Source organism: Mytilus edulis, chromosome 2 (assembly GCF_963676685.1).
Source record: "Mytilus edulis chromosome 2, xbMytEdul2.2, whole genome shotgun sequence".
NCBI classification, from domain to species: Eukaryota; Metazoa; Mollusca; class Bivalvia; order Mytilida; family Mytilidae; genus Mytilus; species Mytilus edulis.
The window spans coordinates 81803600-81827360 of record NC_092345.1 but is presented as its reverse complement, the minus strand read 5'-3'; the positions used below and the strand labels follow the sequence as shown (position 1 = coordinate 81827360).

Sequence of the window (23761 nt, the reverse complement as noted above, 5' to 3'; positions counted from 1 at the left end):
TTTAAGTCATACTATGACTCGTAGTATTAAACTGTTGTGAGCCTAAAACATTTTTTCTATTATCTTAACAATTACATTTCTTTGAACCAGTGGTCTTTTATTTAAAAGTAGACTCCTAAGTAAATCTTTCCATTTTGAATTATTTTTCCTTCTTAATACTTTAAAGAATGTGAAATAAAATAAATGGTATCAACTTTTCTGCAAAAAGAAAAATAACAAAATACTAAACTCGCAGAAGAATTCAAATGGAAAGGCCCTAATCAAATAGCACAATCAAATGATAAAACACATCAAACGAATGGACAACTGTCATATTCCTGACTTTTGTGGTGCTGTTTAGGTCCAACAATATTCAAAACACCAAAGGTAAAGGCAACCCCGAACAAGTAATAAGAATTATGAACGGCGTAGATACATTTTCTACTTTAAACTAATTTTCATACAATGTTATGACACAAATTTCATATAAAAAATATTCACAATTTAATGCCAGTGCCGATGAACAGGCTATTGGTTTAGAATTGTATCTGGCCGATCATTCTGTGCCCCTATTAATATTTTATAAGACAACTCGTGAACTCTTGAATATCATTCTCAAGGGCTAAATAGTGTAGTTTCTTGTCCATAAGGTACTGGGAAGTCTTTTCTAATCTCTGACGAGACTTGTATTTTAAGGTGGTACCAAACACATTGACTAAACTACTTTTGCATGTTTAATTTTCCTATTCTTTATGGTTTAACACTCCATAATTCTCTAATCTTATTTTTTTTAACCTATTAATCTTTATTTTAACTTTTTGGTAATTATTTTGAAGATTAAGTTAATTAATCTTTATTCGCCTATTGTTTTGGGGGAAGGGGTGAGTAACAACAAATGAAATATTTCATATATATAATGTGTCCAAGTGAACTTGAAATTAAAGATACTACCGACACAGATAAATCTGCTTCCTATTTAGACCTTTTTCTCAAAATGACTACTGATGGTAGGTTAAATATCAAAATTTATGACAAACGCGATGATTTAAATTTTCCTATAGTCAACTTTCCAGTTATGTGTAGCAACATTCCAGCGGCACCAGCATATGGAGTATAAGTGTCTCAATTGATACGTTATGCTAGAGGTAGCTCAGTGTACGTTGATTTTGTTGAACGAGGAATACTGCTTTCTCAAAAGTTGCTAAGACAGGGCTATGAATCAATCAAATTAAGGTCCTCACTCAAGAAATGTTACGGTCGCCATCATGAGCTGATTGGTAATTATGACAAAAGTAAGTCAGAAATGATATCTGATGTTCTTCTTCATTCATAATAACCTTCCATCATTACCGGACTGAAAAAAGAAATAACACGACGGGTGCCGTATACGGTGCAGGAAATGCTTACCCTTCCGCAGCACCTGATTTCACTCCCTGTTTTAGTGGATTTCGTGTTGTTTCTTATTTATTATTTATAACTGTTGATGTAAATGTCTTTTGGTTTTATGAGTCTTTGTTTACTCCTTGGTTTTGATTGTTACTGTCTTTCAGTACTTCGGAGAATATATGCCAAAATTTTTAATGTGGATGTTGCACCGCAAAATATATGTAGACATGCTTACATGTTTAACACCGAACACATTCTGTTTGTATGTGCCTGTCCCAAATCCGAAGCCTGTATTTAGATGGTTGTCACTTGTTCCTGTGTTACATATTAGTTTTTCGTTTGATATCTGTACATTGATTATGCTGTTTGTTTTCTCATTGTTTTATACACAGATCTTAAAAAATACTTGGATGATTTTCGAGCAATCAACAAAATTAAATCGTGATGTCAAAACATTGACTATTATCTGTGAGTATTATACCAAGGATTTAATATATATGTAGGACTCAAATCTATGGCGGGTTCCAAATATGTGGTAGATTCATAATCTATGGGAAACGTGACGTTACAACCGTCAAACAGATCAAATCTATGGCAGATTTTTTGTTTTCTCCAAATTTATGGCAGATATTTTTCATAACGTCACAATTGAATAACGCACTATTACATCGTCACAGCTGATTACGATGGCGGAACCAATATATCTTCCAAATGAAGGTATTTCCCAATTTGCGGATTGTATAAAGAAAGATTTGACCTTTTATCCGAAAGAGGGACAAAATGTGCTGAATAAGGACATCGCTTTTTTCAGTACCGGATGGTTTAGAAAAGGATTTCTCTAATTCTTCGTCAATTTATCCCTTTCTGCACCCATTGTATCAAAAAAAATAATCAGCGTGTAGTTCGTTTGATCTCAGTACTTCATTGGTTAAAATCCGATTATGACGTCGAATTTTCTTGCTTTCCTCTGAAATTCCAATTGTGACGGCATGAAAAAAGGCGACCATGCCTGATGACGTAGCATAGAAAGAACACATCTTTTTGCAGATCATTGGAAAAGAAGGTACAAGTTTGCCTGCATAATGTTAGAAAATCATTAGAGAAACAGTTGTATTTTAAATATTTAAAACGCTCGGGCAAGCCTCGCGTTTTAAATTTGAAAATTTAACTGTCTCGAGTGGATAAATAACGTATTACACTCGATGCAGTGGTAGAATCTATATTTTGATGATTTATATGTGATATGAGTGCAAATGAGACAACTCTCCATCCAAGTCAAAATTTATAAAAGTAAACCATTATAAGTCAACGTACGGCCTTCAACACGGAGCTTTGGCTCACAGCGAACATCAAGCTATAAAGGGCCCTAAAAAATTACTAGCGTTAAACGATTCAAACGGGAAAACTAACGGTCTAATCTATACCAAAACGAGTAACGAGAAGTCCACTTGTTTAAGACAAGTCATTGGTCGTATATGTACTTCCTTATTCTACGTTTGCACAAAATATGCCATAGATTTGGAAACAACACAAATCCGCCAAAGAGTACGGTTAAAAAAAATCTGCCATATATTTGGAATGGCATGACGTCATAGTTACCATAGATTAGGAATCTGTCCTAGATTTGGATCCCACCAAAGATTTGAGTCCTACGTATATATATAATAAGATACCTTATTATATGAATCCATTATTACACTAACAATATCAGTTATGGCCATAGTTATACTTTTGATGACATGGTATTGACCAAGTTGAATTTTTCTTTTGCCAAAGAGGGTCGATCACGTTGTTTGGTTGATGCCTGTTTAATTCCTCAAACGATCATTGTGTTCCAGCTGCAAATGCTCAAAGAAATTGCTACTCTAGAAGAAACAGACCAAAATGTTTTTTCCAATGATTTTTTTAAAATGCTGAAAAAATGAAAAAGGATGACCCAACGGTAGGACAAAGCCAGAAGCGAATATCTTTTTCATATTGCCAGAGAATTGATGTCAATGTGTTGTTTAAAGACGGTGTGAGTCAGACCACTTGAAATGTATTTCATTCAAATTTCCTTGAAGGCTACATACTGATTTGATCTGCAGGAAAAGTCACAAAGTTAAAATAAGAAGTTGCAACAATCATTAAAATGTATAAATGAACTTTCACAGCTATGTTCAACATATAAGGACTAGGGGCAATAAGGGCCATTTTTGGCCCCACCCTCAAGTTTCATTTAATTTGTCATGTTGTAACTCTATACCAACGACCTTCTGAAAATAATTGCATTTTGAGTCTAACTCGTTTATTCTGTTGCCTAGCAATCAATATAATGGCAGAGGTTAATATACAGCTTAAATCTATCTATATTTGAAATTAAAACCCGTTTAGCATAAAGTGAACTTTACACTTGTTCACTATTTAAATATTACATAATTAAATGCACATTTTTACCAAATTCACCGTTGTTTCTCCCTAGCAACACATATGTGCCCATGGCAACGGTAATTTGTTTTCTATTTTACAAGATATAATTTTAAATAGGTTGCAACAGAAGTGCAATGTAAGATGCAAATTGTAAAAAGTAACAAACTCCAAGTAAAAGCAATACTGAAACATCAACAAACAAAACAAAACAAAAATTGCTGATATATACAGATTGTGCATTTAATGCTGGGTGGGGTCTCGCTTATCAGCGACAAGAAGAATAATATAACGACAAGAACTCCTAATTAGTGCTAAGAAATCTTTATATCAATTATCTAAAAGAAATAGATACAGACACATGCATTAAAAGGGTGTTTATAAATATCGGTGTATTTCCATTACAGTACTTATGTTTCAGGTATGGGGGAGGGTACACTTCTTTTTACAAGGCGATAGGATGTGCCTCTGGAATAGGTCACCTTTTTAAGCTTAAAATAAGTGAAAAGTTAAGGAAACTATCAGATATATATGATAAGGACAATAAAGTTCCCATTATTTCTTCGGCTTTCAACTTGTTTGGGTGTTCCCGCTGTGTCTTTATCAACCAATTTTTCTCATTTAACACTTAAGTATTCAAAATTTACATAAAACCACATGAAACCAAATCAATATGGGAAAAGGTATCTTTTTTTCCTACGCAATATATGAAAACATTTATATTTTTAAAAACTAAAACAGGTTGAGGTTACAAAACAGCAGCACCCCTTATCAATTAAGTATTGAAGTACATCATCCCCCCTCTAGACATATATAGATGATAGTTAGGAACACCCCTTTTTTGGGACGATCAATGCATTTGAATGGAAGCATGGAAGCATATAGTTGCCCCCCTTTTATCTGGGTTGGGACCCCCTTTTTTAAATGGCTGGATCCGCCCCTGTTATGACAATATTTATAATATATATGTCAAAATAGTTGAAAAAAAGAATGTGTCTAAAGTACATGGATGCCCGAATCGCAAGATTAATAAAGGACAGAGGCTCCTGAATTGTGACAGATTTTTTTATATTGCATGCCTATTTAAAATTTCAAAAATAAAAAAAAATGTCCTCAAAGTTGTTATTAAACCCTTTCAATATGAAGTTCATTGCTTTCGGATTTTTTTACAAGTTTAACTACATATACTAATGGAAATGATATTAGGAATACACGTTACATTCCTAAAAAAAAAATAAAGTTCCTACAGGCATAAGAATGTATAAACTAAACTTTGTCAGATGAATAGGTCCAATTTGGATGGCAAATTTTAGCTTTTTATTGCTCCACTTGGCTAGGAAAATATAAAAAAAACTATCGCACCAACCTGGCACAAAAAAGATTTTTTATCCAAAGTTTGATATGTATGAACTTGTTAAAATGTTAAAATTTCTAATTGGTGCAAGCATGGTGCGGTGGTAAAAATTTCGAAAAACCATCTAAATTTCAGTATTTTTGCTTATTTTCCCAATTATGACGTCATTGAATCTTTTTTGTTAGATAAAATTAGTATTTTTTAATCATTGACTTATATTCTAATAATTTATGGAGAAAAATCTGCTCTGTTAGAATTTTAATTATCTTGTAAATCTGGGGCCATTTTAGGCCATTTTAGCCCCTACTCCTTTGCTAAATATAGCTTTTGATTTGCATGGTTAGTAAACATTATCCATTCGTCTAATAACTTGATATGATTTTAAATGATCTCGTATTTCATGTAGACTCGTTAGAATTTTGTTTGCACTTTTAGTAATTTTGTAATACGGACAAGGTATACACGTGAAAATATTTAAAAAGGTATGTAAAATGTATAAAAACATAAACATAGATATTCATTTTGTATAATGTTTGTTTGATACAAGATTGGCACTTGTTGTGGAGAAATAGTTGTATTTCTAGATACTATTATAAAATACTTTTATTTATATGTTTGAATATCTAACATTTCATGACGTAAAACATTGACAATAATCTCGGATTATTACACCATTTATTTAATATGTAAGATGTGCTATCTTACTATATAAATCCTTGATTAAGCTAGCAATATCAGTTCCAGCCATTATTCAACTTTCATAAGACATTGCATTGACCAATATGACGTTCCCTTTTGCCGAAGACTTATTTGATGGATTCCTGTTCATTATTTCAAAAGATCAATGTGTTCCAGTTATCCAACAAATACTTAATTGGTATATCTCTTTACGCCACTCTTTTTAATACATTTTATGGAATTAAAATTATAGTATATTTGCAAAAACTAAAGACTTGTTTAGTTCTAATCTTGTTTGTATCTTTTGAATATAGATATTCTCTTGTTTAGTTAAATTCTGTAAATAGAAACTAATAGCTTTTGGTATCATTGCCAATGAGACATCTCTTTACAAGAGGCAAAAATGAAATACAGAAATTAACAACTATAGGTCACATTACAATCAACAGTAATAAAACCCATACTGCATATTAAGTTATAAAACGCCATTTAATGACAAATCTGAAACAATTCAAACGATAAAACTGACGGCCTGATTTATTTTCAAAATGATGAACAAATATGATATAGCAACAAAAGACAACCATGCAATTAAAAGACTACTGACCTTGGACAGACACATACAAAACGTGGCGGGTCAAACTGTTTGAAGGCGCTTATCCCCCTCTTAACCAGGTAAAGTGGTGTAACAGTACAAACTTTAAAATTCAGTTGAAAAGAGCATACGTTACAACTCATCAGATCGATACAAAGCAGAAATACATCTACCATATAATACAAGTAATAGGGAACTAATACATCCCTACAACTACATACTACTTTAAAACTATTTATACACAGACGTGAACAGAAAATTTACACCTGATAGATATTCCTTATTATCTTAATTACTATCAACAATTTCCATGATTTTTTATCAGACTTAGATCGACATTTTTTGTTTTTGTTAACCGATCATGCAATTGTTTTTTTTTCTCTCCAATATTTTCTCCTTTTCTCTATCATTCAATTTCACTTCCCTTTTTGGTCTTGCTTTTTCTTTCTCTTGAACTGGTGTAAAATCATGTTCTGTAGAACTCCATCTCTGTCTAACTGCATATCCTTATATTTATCTAGTATACATGTTTCTGTCAAAATGACAAACCATTCTCATTTTTTAAACATTTTTTTTATCTTCTACAAAAATAAATAAAACACATTAAATATGTGTTGCGTCCGGAGAACATTTCGGGGTTGAACATAATCAGGAATGTTCATACCAACGTAAGTGAATTCCAAGCATGTTAATCTTTCTAAACACATGATCAAAAAGGACTTTGCCCGCAAAAGTTCCAAACATCAATATATTTTTAAAATTTAGACAGAATTAAGAAACTTAGATTCCAAACCACTTAGGTGATTTTGACGTAAAACGGATGCTATTATTTTAGGTTCCATTTGGTAACTGGTATTTGGGTCTCCACTTGTTTCGGTACTCATACATCTTTCGCTTTCAAATAACCGGTTTACAGTGTTCCTGATGTAGATAGATTAAACAAAGTGTGTTTTGTTCATTTTGTTTTATAATACTGGGTTGATACCTCTTGTGGTGGTCTTATAGTTCCGAGAGTGTCATCAGCTTAGTAGTTATTGTTTAGGTACTAACAGGATTAACATCATTCCTATCTTAAATGTTTCGTTTTTTAAATTGATGAATTATTAATGTAATACAAAATTCAACCCCATCAAGCAAAGTGGACCCTAGATGTATTTGGCTATTCCTTTTGTTCATATATTTACATGTTTCGGTACTCATACATCATTCGCTTTCAAATAACCGGTTTTTAGCGTTCTAGATGTAGATAGATTCAGAAAAGGCTTATTTCATTTTTTTAACACTGGGTTGATACCTCTTCTTGTGGTCTTATAGTCCCCGATGGTATCATCAGCTCATAATTCGCTGTTAATGTACGCAATGACAGATATCATGCTTTCTTAAATTGTCCATTTATGAATTAAGGAGTTATTAAGTAATTGAGATTTAAACTCAGACAACGTTGACCCTAGATGGATGTGGCTATTATGTTTTTCACAAGGTCCTTTTGGTCATATATTTACATGTTTCGATGGTTTTATTTAATTAATCACTTCAAAAACAAACAAATTATCAAAGTGTTATTTACATTTTTGGGGTATATTTCTTTTAACAAATCGTTTAAAATCGAATTATTTCTATAATTTATAGGTGTTTGCTCTAAAATGTAAGTAGAAAAAACAAGAAATTTACTTTCAAAAATGTTAAAGTTTCATATAATTTTTCAGATAAAATCGGTTTGTGATGAAATGCTGTTAAAAATATCAAATTGTGTATGATTAACATTAACTAGGCTAGTTGCTATTCAGTGATCATGTAGTGTTATTACGTCCAAACAAAGGAAAAAATACCTACCACATTTTTTGTGTTCTCTTGATGGAGTATCATGAAGTATATGAACATAATTGCCTGTGTATCATGTTGTTTCTGGTGTCATGCCGTTCATAATAAGTTTTAGTATACAACCAGCTCAAATTCAGTTGATTCGATATCATCTTTAAGAAAATAAACGTAACAAAATATACACACAAAAAAGCTAGAACATGATACCAAATAAACATTAACGACTTTAAAAGGAAATATGATCTGTATACCGGTTATTTTTGTTTTTGCAGACTTCTTTTTTTTTGGGGGGGGGGGGGGGGGGGGGCTCAGTATCTGTACTAATGTTATGTTCGGTGTTCATAAGCATAAGTCTGTTATACCAATATTTGCATAATCGAAACTAACATATGCAAACCACTGACTCACTACAACTGTTCTTGTCAATGTTATAAAAATTTTCTCATTTCTTACGACGTACGAAGTTTAAGTGCATCGAGGACCAAAATTCTAGCCGGTTTTGCCAAATGAGGCTTTTGTTATCTATTATGAAGTTCAACGACACCTAGTCCTTGTCATTTAACGCCAAATGTCGTATTTCAGAATAAAGGTCAGGAGTAGTTCGTGGGTAATATAAATATAAATAATAGAATGCAAGCACTATAAAGCTTTTATGTTTTTACAACATTTGCTGTTTCCACCGACAATGAATTGCATTTGTTCTCCTGATCAACGTTCGTATGAAAAGGTTAACAAGTTTCGAAAATCGAAAATGACAACATCAAAATACGCAAACAGTAACAGAAAAAAATAAAAAATACTAGAGTAAATCAACAAACATTTATTTCTGGAAATAAGCAATCGTACAAAGACCAATGAAAATTAAGTAATAGAATTCTGTAACAGCATGCAGTGTAAAAATTGAGAAAGCAAGAACAATAAAAACGTAATTCTTATGAGGATGAAGGTTTCCAAATCATCAGCTTGGGTGTGTCGGCAGCCAAAAGTTATTTCGTACATTTTGGGTGAATACCTTTGGTAGTTGGCTATCAGTCCTCGAAGTGTACTCACATAATTTACAACAAACTTGGCTCTTCAACTGTTTCGGTTCTTATACATCATCTGCTTTCAATTATTCGGCTTTGAACGTTGATGATAAAGGTAAATCCAGATAAAAGCCTAGACTTATGGAATTTATCACATGTTGTTTTAATTTTTGAAATATTTCCATTTTAACTATTACATTTGAACTTAATATATACGATTTCGTTTGGTTTTCTTTTTATTTTGTAGTATGATAATTGAATAATGACAATAATGATAATAATGATAATAGGAATAATTCTTTTAACTTAAGCAATAATTTTTAACTATTATGATACAATTATTATATGAGAAACTCGTTATAATGATATACTCATAGTGTTCATCTTTCCTGCATATTGACAAAATAATATATTGGAACACATCATGAAAATATAAAAGCTTAAGTGTCTATTTTAGATTTTTATTCGGAAAATTATGATGATGAAATTTAAAAACAAATCTACATATTTCACTACTACGTTATTTGAATGGTGTGAATCAAGTTAACGATATTAATGTTTTGTTTGTAAACAACATTAAGGGAAAATAATTATACCAGAATTATCCGTGAAAAGATTTTATATTTTTTCTAGAAATTGTAAGAAAAGGTAATCTCAATTTTTTTTACATATATGCGCTGTGTCTCCGATTTTAATGTTTAGGAATTGAAATGTCAAATTCGCTTAATGACTTAAATCAAAAGCATTTTATATTTGCTGCATATCAATTGATTTTGTATATATATTTTCTTGAACTTCTTTGAAATTTTCGCTTCTTTATATGCTGAATTGTTATGTTCCATAAACATATACAACCAGTTGAAATTAAAACAGAATGAGATAGGTACATGTACGTGGGAAATAAATCCAAAACCAGCATTGCATATATATACAGAAACATTCCATAGTATGGTGTCCTCATTGCGTGATACATTAAGAAAAAATGATAATATATGAATTGCTTTTCTCTCTTAATTGCACCTATACGTTTTCTTGTGAAATCACAATTAAAAAAAAGCGTCATCGTTGGGTACGTACAATGCATTAGAGTTAATTCAAATCAATATTTGCAGGGCAGGTAACGTTTAACCTGTTACCCTCGGTATTATACATTCTTGACCATTCATTTTAAAGTATAATAATTAAATTGCTACTGTTTTCAGCAGTTTGGTAAACATCAATTATGCCTACAAAGTATTCGGTGCTGTTTTTCTTCTTAGTTCTGGCGAACGAGAAGTACTTTACATTTTTACAGTTCCGTGAGTATGGCTTATATTAAATAAAAGGGCATAAGTAACTATGTACGTTTAACCTATGCCGTATGAGTAAACAGCAACATTGAGAAGAGTACACTTCTTAAATTATTCTACAATTATACACATATCTGAGATTAGTGTGAAGCTAGCCGAAGTTGATATTCATGGGCCAGCTAGCCAGTAATAATAACCACGAGAAGAGGTTTGGGTAATAAATAGATTATGACAAATTAAATTTTATAAGTAATAGTCTAGATGTAAGTCACTATCGTCCTTGTTATATTGTCTTATTTTTAATTACCAAAGAATATTAAAAAAAATATCAAGTTCACTACAAGATAGTATTAGCTACACTGACATTTCTGATAAACCTTTACATGTTTCAATAATTACAACAGAGAGGTGACTATTTACTTGTCATAAAATCTAGATAAACCGTCCATTAAAAACTTCCAGCAGATGATGTCCTCTTTTTATCTACAAATCAAAAGAACAAGAAGGTGAATTAGACTTATGTTTTCTTCACTTATTGAACACTCACCAAAAATTAGGATAAGAATTTTAGGTTTTTACCTGAAGATAATATAGATGCAATCATATTTGATAGGATTACGTACCCTAATTATCTTGCATATGGTTAGGGTCCCTTTTTGTTTTGTTTTTCATGTTTGACCTTTCTTATTGTTTTATTATATGTATTCAGGTATTTCCCGAAGACAACGGATGATTATATTTTTTATGATTATTTTTATTTTCTACATTCATTACATACTTATCTACTTATACTAATGAATGATCACGTTACTTTGATTTTGATTTTTTTAGAAGGATAATTGTGGAACTATAAAAACAAGAAAAACTGATGAAAATTAGTTTTGATTTTTAGACAAACTAGTCTAATAGTAACAAAATATTTCATCTTTGGTTGATTTAGATCAAAGCGATCCTTTGGCATCTTGGAGTTATCTACCTGAAATAATTATGTATTGAAAAAAAAACTATTCATAAATTTTGTGAGTTAACTGCATTAACCCAATCCTTATTTCGTTTTTTAATACATAATCCTATTTTTACAGGAAGTTTGACAGATAAATCACATTGCTCCTACCCGTTGCGGTTGATTTTTCTACGAAATGAATTAGACGAAGCCAGGATAACATGGCAAGGAGGTATAATTGAAGATTGCAGTATAAGTGTAAGGCCTTCCGAGGAAACAACTAATATCGAGCAAATGTGTCTCGCAATCGATGTAAACAATATTCCATGCGACAAAAATGTAACCTTAAAATTTATAAACCGTCCTGAAGGAAATGACGATGTTATGGTATTTATGAATTTATATCATTGTTTAAGTTTGAACTACATTTTAAACCATATATCGAATTAAATTATATTAAGAACATGCATTTTCTTTGTCTGAATATCTCGTTTTGGAGATATCTGATCCTCGTAAAGAAAAAGAAAAACAGCAACCAAATTGTTAACAAATTGAAAATAATTCCACTTTTTGATACCATATTCAAGCCTGATTTTGATTCAAGAAAAATAACAATTAACGTTACCATAACATATCCGACGACAAACAATGTTGGTTGATAAAATTTTCATACATACATATTAATTCTGCAGATGAAGCTAAATTCAATGAAAATAAAACGTCACGGTCAATGAATTATCTATAGGACAGACAACAGATTTGCAAATGTTTCTCTTTAAAGAGAGGGACGAAAGATACCAGAGGGACATTCAAATTCATAGATCGAAAATATCAAGATAACGCCATGGCTAAAAACGAAAAAGACAATAGTACACAAGACACAACGTTGAAAACTAAAAACTAAGCAACACGAACACAACCAAACACTGGGGGTGATCTCTGGTGCTGTAGAAAGGTAAGCAGATCCTGCTCCATATGTGGTACCTGTCGTGTTGCTCGTGTTATTTCAAACCCGGTACATAATTTAATTCGGTAGGTTACATTCGTGGAAAGGGAACGGAATTGTAGTTACGACATTAGAACCATATCCGCTATCATCTGTGAAACGCATATTCCGTAACGGGTCAACCAACTCGTGATGTAATCCTTAAAACTTGCGAAGGAATAATTGCAACTTCGCCATTTAGAACTCTTGGTTTAATAGCTGCCTTGTTAGCAGCAAACCTCTACGAAGGGAATCATGATAGAAAATCAAGCCCGAGAATATCATATCAATTGGTAGATGTATAATCCGTATGCAGGCGCTGCTGGAATGTTGCTACATAGAAATGGAAAGTTTATGGATCTAAAATCATCTCTTTTGTCGTAAAGTTTTGTTTTCATCCGACCCTCTTTGCCAGAGGTATCATCATAATAAGCTATAGAGATAAAATAATTTTGATTACAGATAATCTTGCTGAGAAAGCACTCACGGCATATCAAAGTTCAAATTTACCTTATTCAAACTAGTATGTTTTAATCTTAAACACTCATCAATATTTGTAGTATAGAACCATTCAGAAAGAAGCTTATATAGTAATATTCTATAATATGATAGGCCGTGTTCGGATTTCAAAATGACGTTAGATACTACAGATAAATTTCCATTTTAAAAGAATCGATAAGAATATCATGATGAAAAATTATGTCATGACACAGAGAGGCCTCTTACGAACACCGATGGATTGTTGATCGTTTTGTTAAAACAAGTATCTTGAAAACTATAATTATAGATTAGTAAAACTTCCAAAAGGAAAAACAAAATCACACCTTACCGGATAGCACGAACGGACTCCTAACGGATGAAAATAAAAGTTGTCCGTTGACAAAATTGTTATCCGTTGGGAGTCCGTTGATGTACTGACCGAATAAAACGGACGTGTAACGGATGCATAACGGACACACACGGGATATGCAACGCACGAGAAACGGACACGTACCGGACAGAACGGATGTCGAACGTACATCCAACGGACGAGTATCGCATAAAACGGACAATTAACGGAAGCGTACCGGATAAAACGGATGAACAAGATATACGGAAAAATCAAAGGCGACAATAATAATACATGTAAATCGCATATATATTCAAAATGTTTCTGGTTTTGGTTTATTCTTCAAAATCTCACCAAAGGGCAGTGTCTAGCCTGTATAAGAACTGCTTGATTGTGAAGACGTGCCTTTACTCTAAGATCGATAATGAATAATAAGAATTCATGAACCTTAAGAAATCTGACATACCAATAATTGGCATTTCTGACGCGAAATTTCTCAATTGGCATTTATCCGTTTTAGATCCGATTATCATCCGTTGTATCCGTTATACGTCCGGTAGAAGCCCGTTTCTCATCCGTTCAACATCCGTTTTATCCGTTAAACGTCCGGTAGAAGTCCGTTGGTGAATTTATCTTCCAGACCTCCAACGGATGTATAACGGACACGTAACGGATACAAAACGGAAACAAAACGGACGAGTACCGTACAAAACGGACGCATAACGGACGTTCAACGGACATTTTATCCGTTGAACGTCCGTTCAAAGTTTTGAACATGCTCAAAATTTTCCACCAGACAGAACGGACGCCTACGGATAAAACGTACGCTTAACGGACATGCAACGGATATGGACAGACGTCTAACGGGTAAGAACGGACGTCTAACGGACATGAACGGATTGAAAAAAAAGTTATCCGTTAGGCGTCCGTTCGAGCTATCCGGTAATGTGTGACCGAGGCTTTAATAAGCTGGATGATATCTACATATATATATATCTATATATGAACGTGACTGAAATTGTCAGTAAACTTTTAATAGTTGTTTTCTTTTTTCTCAGTACTTGTTCCATGTCTCTGCTATTAGACTATTAGTTCCTGATGGTATCATCAGCTCAGTAATCAGTACTTCAGTACATCCACATGATTTATTACAAATCTTTCTAAAATTGTCCGTTGATAAATTTTAAATTATAAGAAACTAATGTTTCAACTTCCTCATTCAAAGTTTGCCTGAGATGAATTTAGCTTTTTTTGCATGAACCCCTGAGGGGTTCATGCTTATATATTGGCGAGTTTTGGATGTGTCTATGGGCCACTTGATATCTCTCGGCCGGAAGTCAGAATAAAATTCTCGGAATGTCTCTAAAGTTTTCTGTCATTTATACAGGTCTTAACATGTTGTTATCTACGTCTTTAATGTGGTCCCTTGATGGCCCTTGACGACGCAAGTATATTTGTTTTAAAACGACCACTGTGCACTGTGTATATCTGGGTCAATTATAACGTTGTATTGTCTGGTGTCTCGATAACATGTAAACTAATTAGTTTGAAGATTTAACCACGGGATACTGTGTATTTCATCATACTAGACTTACGGGAGATAACATTCTGGTTAAACTATTAATATTAGATCGGAAAACAGAAAGATAATATTCTTATCAAAAGTATTTAATTCAATCGGAATCAAACAAATATATACAAAATAAATAATGTATTTATGTTTCTGGAGAAACTAACAATGATTGAAATCAGAATATTTTCAGAGTTACAATTAAAGTATTTTATATGACAAGATACTCTGCTTTTGTAAAGGAAACATAAAAATTAAATCTAAATAAATGCTTGCATCCTACAAAAAAAATTGTGTATAAACAATAATCATTATATTTCTAAATTAATTATTTCATACCATTTTAGTTTTTATGTTTTATGAGTAATTATTATTTTTTTTGTTTGTATTGTAATATATCCATGAAACGGAAAGTAAAATCAATTTATTAAATATTTAAATTTTAAACGGTCGTGAATAAAAGTACTTGTGTGTTTTCAATTCATAAAGCATGATTTTAAATCCTTGCAGCTCACAACAACCGTACAAATAATTTACAATAATAACAACAAAATGTAATTACAACTATCGGTTTGCGTTCTCAAGAATTCCGGATAGAATTTCAATGAATCCGGTGTCAAAACATTTAATGTAGGCCGTTTGACATTCGATTTCAACTATTAGATTAAGATATGTGATGACGCAAATGCGTATTCTTTTCCTGAGTATCAGTGAGATGCTTTCTATTTACTATTTCGTGTGCTAAAATACTACTTGCATGCAATACTATAAAATTCACTCGTGGAAGCTTATTTTCGTTTTCTAAATTCAGGACACGGCAGAAAGAGCTTTCAAGCACGGTCATCATTACTAACGGTATTCTATCCTCGAGTTGTTTCTCTTTTGTTTCTTTTTTGAGTCACTGTCCTATTATAAACTTTGACCTTTTCAAAAAGCTTAGGATTGTCTACCCAAGGAATAGATTTCTCAAGTTAACTTTGTAATGTATTTAGCCTTTTAAATTTTTTCATTCGAGCGTCCATTATGCTTTTTTTTGTAGACTTAACTCGTGTCTGGTGTTTTTTATATCTATATACCTTTTTATATAAATTGGTTATTTTGAAAGTGTGTACAGGTATTCATAAACTTCTGAATTAAGAAATTCTTTGGCAAAACTAAGTTTCTCTGTATAATGTTTGAATAGATTTAAGTAAAATCAGGAAATTCTTAAAAATTGAGATGTTTTATGAGTCCAAAATAAGTCTCTTCATAAGAGGTCCCAGTCAATTGCATGCCACAGGTTTAACCGCATACGACATCTACCATGAGTAAAGAAAGCTTCAAATACGAGTTGAGAATATAAAGGCATTCATTTAGGAAACAAAATATAAAGATATGATAGATAAAATAAATGCATCCAGAATTCCAGATTATAAAGCAAAACTGAGTGCATAAATTTATATTACTATAGGTTTGTGCAATTTGCATAAGTCATCCGGTTAGTAGAAATTAGGATTTGCTAATGGGTTATAATTGGAAAAAAAGTACATTCCCAGTAATATATAAAATAGTCGAGCTTTAAAATAACTAATCAAATAGAAGCTGTAAATAGATACGTTCAACTGGCTTCTTCTATTTACAGTCAATTATTTCAATTCAAAAGCAAACACAAACTCAGCAACAATCTTTTGGTGACCCTGCAGTCAGCGGTCTAAGGTTCATGTATTGCTTTTTTTTTTTTTTTTTTTTTTTTTTTTTAAAGAAAGCAACTTGTTTTATCCCTTTTCTCATATACCTCTTCAACTGATCAGTTTATTGTACATTCTTGGCTTTCAAATATTCGACTTTGGGAATGCCTGATGAAAGTGAATCCATGTTTCTTCTGTTTAACTTCTAATCGTATGATCACAAAACTTGTATCTATTATATTCAACGTTGTTAAAACTTCTTGCAATACATTTACAAATATAGGAAACTTCGTGTATTGAATTTACAAATATCGGATTGATTGTCTTTCAAATACCTCTAAAAAACACATTATGTCAAAATTTATAATACGTTCAAATGATCATTTTACTTTTACTCTTATATACTTTTCTACGGACAACCACGTCTGCATTAATTGGTTTTCTTGAGTCAGTTCGTATTCGATATAAATTTTCCGATATACGAACCTCATATTTTTTTCTTTCTAATTTAGAGTTGAATCAACGTGTGTGTCATTAGCAAAATATAAAAAAAAAATGCGTGCTTAAAAATCCTGATTACTGTATGAAATAAAGACTTGCATATAAGAGATTTCTAAACTTTTATTTGTGCTTTTCAGACTTATCTGGTAGGGTGTAATGTGAAACCAGTGGAGTGTTTGCCTTTCAAGTCAAATGTAATCATTAAAATTAATGCACCTTACGAAATTGCAACACATAACGATGTTTTTCGATTGAGGCTGGAAATATTTGTCTATTTACTTACTACAACTGGAAACGACGTTTCCCAGACAGCCGTGACAACTGAAACTCTTGGCTTAACTAATGGAGTCTGCCAATTACCAGTGGACACACCTGGTATACCTTTTTTGTCATTAGAATACTGTTATAAATGTTCCTCCCCATTATTTGATTGTATACGTGCATATATGGAGAATGTTAAGAATGGCTTCGATGGTACACAAAGACATGACAACCATGGTCATCATGATTCGCAGACTACAGACTCTAAACTAGGTATTTAATTATAAGATTACTATAGTGTGTGATAACATTTTCTGATTGAGTTCGATGTTTGATATACCACTGTTCATTTCAACTTACTTTATGACAATATCAATTAGAACGAGTTTGCATTGTTTTAAGAAATGATATTACCTTGAAATCACATATTATTTGTGAAACAGTAAATGTTTATAAATGACGAATGATCTGTATAAAGTCAATAATTATGTAAACTTTTGAAACCTAAACTTTTTATCACCTTAAATACGCAAATGAAAAATCCTAAAACTATACAAATACAGAACGACATGCTTTTGAAATAAAAACGTAACATTTGGTTGCCAAAATGTTATTCGTTATTGCATAAATATCAACTTAAAATATCTGTCATTTTCTCCTTACCTAGTTTACCCCTATTACTTATTATGTTGTGGACCGGTCATTATTGTTGAAGTTTACGCAATTTGATTGGATTAAGTTATTGTTAGTTTACTTTCAAACTGGTTATGCTTTTCATACGGGTGTACTTATTAAATCAGACCGTGCATGAATGTGTACAGTAACTTAAATGACTTTTTTATCGTGTGGTTTTCTATGTTGTATGTTATGCTTTTGTTTGAGGAAAAAGGGAGAAGGTTTGGTACCATTAAAACGTTTAATCCCGCTGCAAATGTTTGCACCTGTCCTAAGTCAGGAATCTGATGTACAGTAGATGTCGTTTGTTTATGTAATTTCTACGGGTTTCTCGTTTCTCGTTTTTTATATAGATTAGACCGATGGTTTTCCCGTTTGATTGGTTTTAAACTTGTAATTTTGGGGCTCTTTATAGCTTTTTGCTCCGTGTGAGCCAAGGCTCCGTGTTGAAGGCCGTACATTGACCTACAATGGTTTACTTTTATAAATTGTTATTTGGATGGAGAGTTGTCTCATTGGCACTCACACCACATCTTCCTATATCTTTTGAAACTGGACACTGGACGAGTCCATATTACGTTTTACCAATGAAACTGAAGATATGAAAGGTGAGAATTGCCACTCCTATTAATTTCACAAAATTGTCCGCATACACATTATATCAAGTATTTGTAAATAGCCTATTGAAGGCCGTCTTATATAAATAAAACAACAATATCAACATCGACGGCGTCACGCTTTCTCACTATTTACATCCAGTATTCTTTTAAAAGTGAGAAACAGCTATCCGGAATAAATATTCGGTTGAATTTACGCTTACACCTGCTTGTTAATTGCTGTGTCATTTGGTCTCTTGTGGAGAGATGTCTCATTGGCAATCATACCACACCTTATTTTTCATATTCACCTGCATATGGATATACATTTCCACTCATTCGGTATTCAAGAGCCCGAATCTGGTAACCAGACCCCATCAATTGACAACCTGTTAGCTAAATTAGAACTTGGTTACACATGTATTAGTCATGTTCAGCCATTCAACAGAAAAGAACGTCAACATTATGATCGTGAAACTGAGGTTAACTATTTAATTCGACCAGGCCGTTGGTTTTTATTGTTTTGAATTGCTATTATATGATAGCGTACTATACAGATTTTCTTCATTGTTGAATGCTGCATGGTAATAGTTATCAAAGGTACCAGGATTATAATTTAATACATTATTGCTTTAACGCACATCATTAAGAATCTGTATGGCAAATGATTATGCTTTGTATAAAAGTGACACCTATAATCCACGTATTCCAACATCAATCCGAATGCAATAGCAAAACAAATCTTATTTGGAAGACTCCGTATACATACTATTAGTATTTTATTTTAATTATAGTATTAGATATTGACCACATGATGTTAGTTTTGCCAGACTTGCAATTGCTTTACATTAATCCAACACTAATTTAGTGTTTCGGCGGTTTTTGTATTATATGCGAATGATAAATGTATAACATTTATGAAAGGGATTAAGCATTGTAGGCCCGCCATCATCAGGGATCCACCTATCAATGTATTTTAATTTTGTAGTTGTCAATAGATCTGCTATATTTGTATGCTCTTCATAAGCTAATATTGGTTTGCTTGAAAACGTTTCTTTGCAAACCGCATCCTTTTTTTTATTATAAGTTCCCAATTTTTAATTATGCATTGTTTTATTTATGAATGCATGGCTTGAATTTCGCTATCAGTACTAAAAGAATATCCTTTGTGTGTTGATATACACACTATATTATTGCAACGAATAAAAAAACATTCTTGCATGGCGTCATTCTCCTACCGTCTAATCTACATTAAATATAGACATTAAACGTCAATATACTGTGAACCTTACTTTTACTTTTTAGATGTGAATAGTATCATTGCAATCATTGGAGGTGTTGTTACAAGCTTATTTATACCTATTATTCTGCTAGTTGTTAGGAGAAAAATGCAAACTGTAAAAACCGAAACTGTAATAGTTAGTAGTGAGTATAATTATTTACTGTTAGAAGTTACAAGGAGCAGACAAAAACCTCTAATTTGAATGAAATTAACCTTAAGAGTAAAAAACCTATCGAAACAAACGAAAAACGTCAAAACATGATTGAACGAGGACTATATCAACGCAATACTTACAGTTTTGTTATTAATAGATGCTAGTGTAGCCTTGAGATCAAAAGCATTAATTATACAGTTAGTTACATTATGACTATATGTTTTAAAATACTAATTGATGTCGATGATTAAGTATGGTATGAAGATTAAACAATAAAAACAATCATCATATGTTATTCTTAATTTTGCATTTGAGGTAAATATTCTAAATCGCAATATTTTGCCTCATTGAGTGCATTTTATAATTTGTACATTTTGTTCTTAAGTCTTAATATTTTGTTCTTGTCAGATATACATTGATCCTATCTATAATACTAAAATTACGAGGTCCAATTTGTCAGTCGTCATCACGTTAAAACGACGAATCAAAGAATTCAACTTTATATATAACTAATATAGTACAAAGGTGTAGATTAAAAATTACACCACTCCAGGCCCATTTGTTTTCCACGTAATTAATATTGCCAATAATTAATAAGTTCCGGGTCGAGTCCGATACCGATACCAATAGCATATTCACCTGTTACCTATTACCTTATCTGTACGTTCCGCATCTGACAGGCGCACCAACAAACGGTGTATTCAGGATTAATCTATAATACTAAAATAACGAGGTCCAATTTGTCAGCCGTCATCACGTAAAAACGACGAATCAAAGAATTCAACTTTATATATAACTAATATAGAACAAAGGTGTAGATTAAAAATTACACCACTCCAGGCCCCTTTGTTTTCCACGTAATTAATATTGCCAATAATTAAGAAGTTCCGGGTCGAGTCCGATACCGATACCTGTTACCTATCACCTTATCTGTACGTTCCGCTTCTGACAGGCGCACCAACAAACAGTGTATTCAGGATTAATATGCTATATACACGGGTCATAATCACAGGGTTGACACTACTAAATTGTCAAATTGTTACCTATTGTAGTATTTTAATCAGTAAGACTTTCTAAGATAACAATACGAATACTAAAAATCTCGACTAAAAATAAGGCGTAAAGGTACAGTTTTCAATTTGTTAGCGGGCATGATGTAAAACCGCGAATCAAAGAATTCAACATTATTTATAACTAATATAGGACAATGCTGTTGATTAAAAAATACTCCATTCCAGAACCTTTTGTTTTCCAAATAATTAATATTACCAATAGTTGATAAGTTCCAGTTCGACGGGTTCAAACAGAAAGATTTGAAAGCAGAGAAAACTGTGTATCTTATAATCGGCATGACTTTATCAGATGACAATACTAATACTAAAATAAGGCTTGCGCATAGTTATATACTTTAATTCAGTCACGGACCCGCGATATCACGGGTGTGTTCTAGTATGTTTTAAGTTTAAAAGATCATTCAATTATTGAAATTCACAATTGGGACCAATTAGTTTTATGTTTCAAATATCTTATTTCAGATCCAGATAAGGAAGACCAAGAAAAGCAAAACAATCGACAATCATTAATAAGCGAAGAATCGTTTCAAACAATTTGAACCAACTTTAATCATCACAAAAATGTACAATCGTTAATCTTCGTGTTCAAAACTATGTTTCGATGGATTGCAGATTATATTAGTCTGATCTATTTCTTTTAGTTACATGTGAAAGATTACTTACTACATGCAATTTATTTTCATGTTGCATTGTACTATTCATAACTACCTTAACTTCGTTTAACAAGAAGTATAATAGCGGGAAGCGATGTGATTTGGACCACTGAATTCCTTTCTGTTAAAGATGAAGTATGCGGCTATCGTATTTTCAAGATAAAAGTTGTAGAATAATGAGACATAAAAAGAGAGTTCACGTGACATATGACATATACTGTACTGTTTGGAGAATTTGTGTTTAACGTCGAAATGTTTTCTCTTTTAAATTCAAAATTTCGTGTTTGAAACGTAGAAAAATTGAGTACAAAGTTAAAACTTCGAGTTTTTAAAAAGTAGACATTCCGAGATTTAAAAAGCCAAAAACGACTTTGAAAAAATGTTCAATGTCTATCATACGTTTCAGTAGGCAACACATTAGACACTGCAAAACCTAAAAGAGTAAAAAGTACCAAGAAAATGTTTGAAATAAAACTAAAAACTGTGCAACACAAATCCGGGGTTAATTTAACTTATGTGTACCATGTCATGAATATGACAGTTATTATCCATTCGTTTGATGAGTTTGAGCTTTTGATATTGCCGATTGATTAGGGACTTTCCTTTTTTAATTTTTCTCGGAGTTCAGTATTTTTATGATTTTACTAGTGGATAATGTGTGGTTCTTTTGTTATTAACATATTCTATAATAAATCGCTTTTCAGGGATGATCATAGAAAATGTTAGACTAAAAGTATCAATAGAAACATAACAATATGATCAGAATAAACTCAGATGACGCGAAATGATGTCTAGTTTCTGTTCCATTAATTGAAATATAGTTTATCGTGACAAGTCGTGTTTCAGATATAGAACTTCACTAATATTATACGAACTGACAAATATATGCACCATACAATAATGTTGCTTAAGGAAGTAGACCTAGGTTAAGGGAAATAACTCTTAAACATTTTTGTCAACCATTTTCATAAATATATTCTAAGCTTCTATGTGTTGTTTTATCCCTATTTGTGACATTTTTACCTATTGTGTCTCTTTGTTTTGTTCACGTTTTGTTGTCAAAATAATGAACTTTAATGCAACTGTCGTACAAGCCTTAAAATCAGGTTTTATCTACCATTTTCTACATTTGAAAATGACATTACCAAGTCAAGAATATGACAGTTGTCAAATCGTTTGATGTGTTGTATCGATTGATTGTCTATCGAATGTACAAATATTTGTTTTACACTGAATAACTTCCTTCTGAATATTTCATTTTTTATCTTCTAACTATAAAAGAAATATGGTGATGATTATGAAAAATAACATTTCAAAATAAACAGTATTCTGTTTTAGAATATATTTTCGCAAAAATACTTGCATTTAGTGTAGGTCATTTAAAATCCCATCCCATAAACATCATTTGATAACCTTATAGAATATGAGTGTAATAAAGTGATTTTCTTTTGTTATTTGACTTCACACGTACACATATGCTCTATATATTCTAATGTCTGTAAATAGATAGTTGACGTTTTGGCAAGGTATTATTTAATCTTCTTTCTTAGCACAACAGTAATTTACCTATTTTGAAATCTAATGAATTAATTCAAAAGACACATCAAGATAGCAAATGACAATTGGTGGAATGACATGAGCTCCTTCAGAACCGAGATCGAGTGCGTCGTCAAGGTTAATTAACATGCATTATCCGCTATGCCAATCAACACTCAATCGAAATATCACAAGCGGGAAAGGGAATATAATTGGCGAAATACAGATATTAAGACGACTTTTCTTGTAGTCATATACCTAAAGCTGTGAAAACATACTGCAGGTGATTTTGATTATCGTAACGATCATACAAATCGTGATGGTGACGTACAACTTATGTAGTGAGAATGTATTTACTTCCTTATCATAACCTTATTGGAGCAGTTTTTGTGTAAGATGAACACCTCCTTTAACCTTTAATTTACCTCCTCAAACTAATAACTACATCAAAGTCAAGAAGAGACGAAAACTTTAAAAAGGAGCAATATATTTAAATCAAAAAG

General features: G+C 32.0%; 1 protein-coding gene across 3 annotated transcripts; it reads left to right on the top strand.

Moving 5' to 3' along the window:
• The first annotated feature begins 5504 nt into the window (after positions 1 to 5504).
• Positions 5505 to 22708, top strand: LOC139513135 (uncharacterized). 3 transcript variants are annotated; one of them, XM_071301364.1, is made up of 7 exons: positions 5567 to 5607; positions 8028 to 8043; positions 10447 to 10542; positions 11616 to 11863; positions 17166 to 17562; positions 19866 to 19985; positions 21532 to 22708. In XM_071301364.1, the coding sequence occupies exons 3-7, from the start codon at positions 10467 to 10469 to the stop codon at positions 21606 to 21608; spliced, it is 918 nt and encodes a 305-aa protein (XP_071157465.1). In that variant the 5' UTR covers positions 5567 to 5607; positions 8028 to 8043; positions 10447 to 10466; the 3' UTR covers positions 21609 to 22708. The 3 variants fall into 3 exon arrangements, with proteins under 3 accessions (XP_071157464.1, XP_071157466.1, XP_071157465.1); XM_071301363.1 differs by lacking the exon at positions 8028 to 8043 and having other exon boundaries at positions 5505 to 5607; XM_071301365.1 differs by lacking the exon at positions 8028 to 8043 and having other exon boundaries at positions 5512 to 5607; positions 10450 to 10542.
• The last annotated feature ends 1053 nt before the right edge of the window (positions 22709 to 23761 follow it).

Bases quoted from the DNA above. Each gene is read 5' to 3' on its own strand.
- LOC139513135 (XM_071301363.1), top strand. From the start codon at position 10,467: ATGCCTACAAAGTATTCGGTGCTGTTTTTCTTCTTAGTTCTGGCGAAC. The intron at 10,543-11,615 runs GTGAGTATGGCT...CTATTTTTACAG, and splicing joins CTTTACATTTTTACAGTTCC to GAAGTTTGACAGATAAATCA. The intron at 19,986-21,531 runs GTGAGTATAATT...ATCTTATTTCAG, and splicing joins CGAAACTGTAATAGTTAGTA to ATCCAGATAAGGAAGACCAA.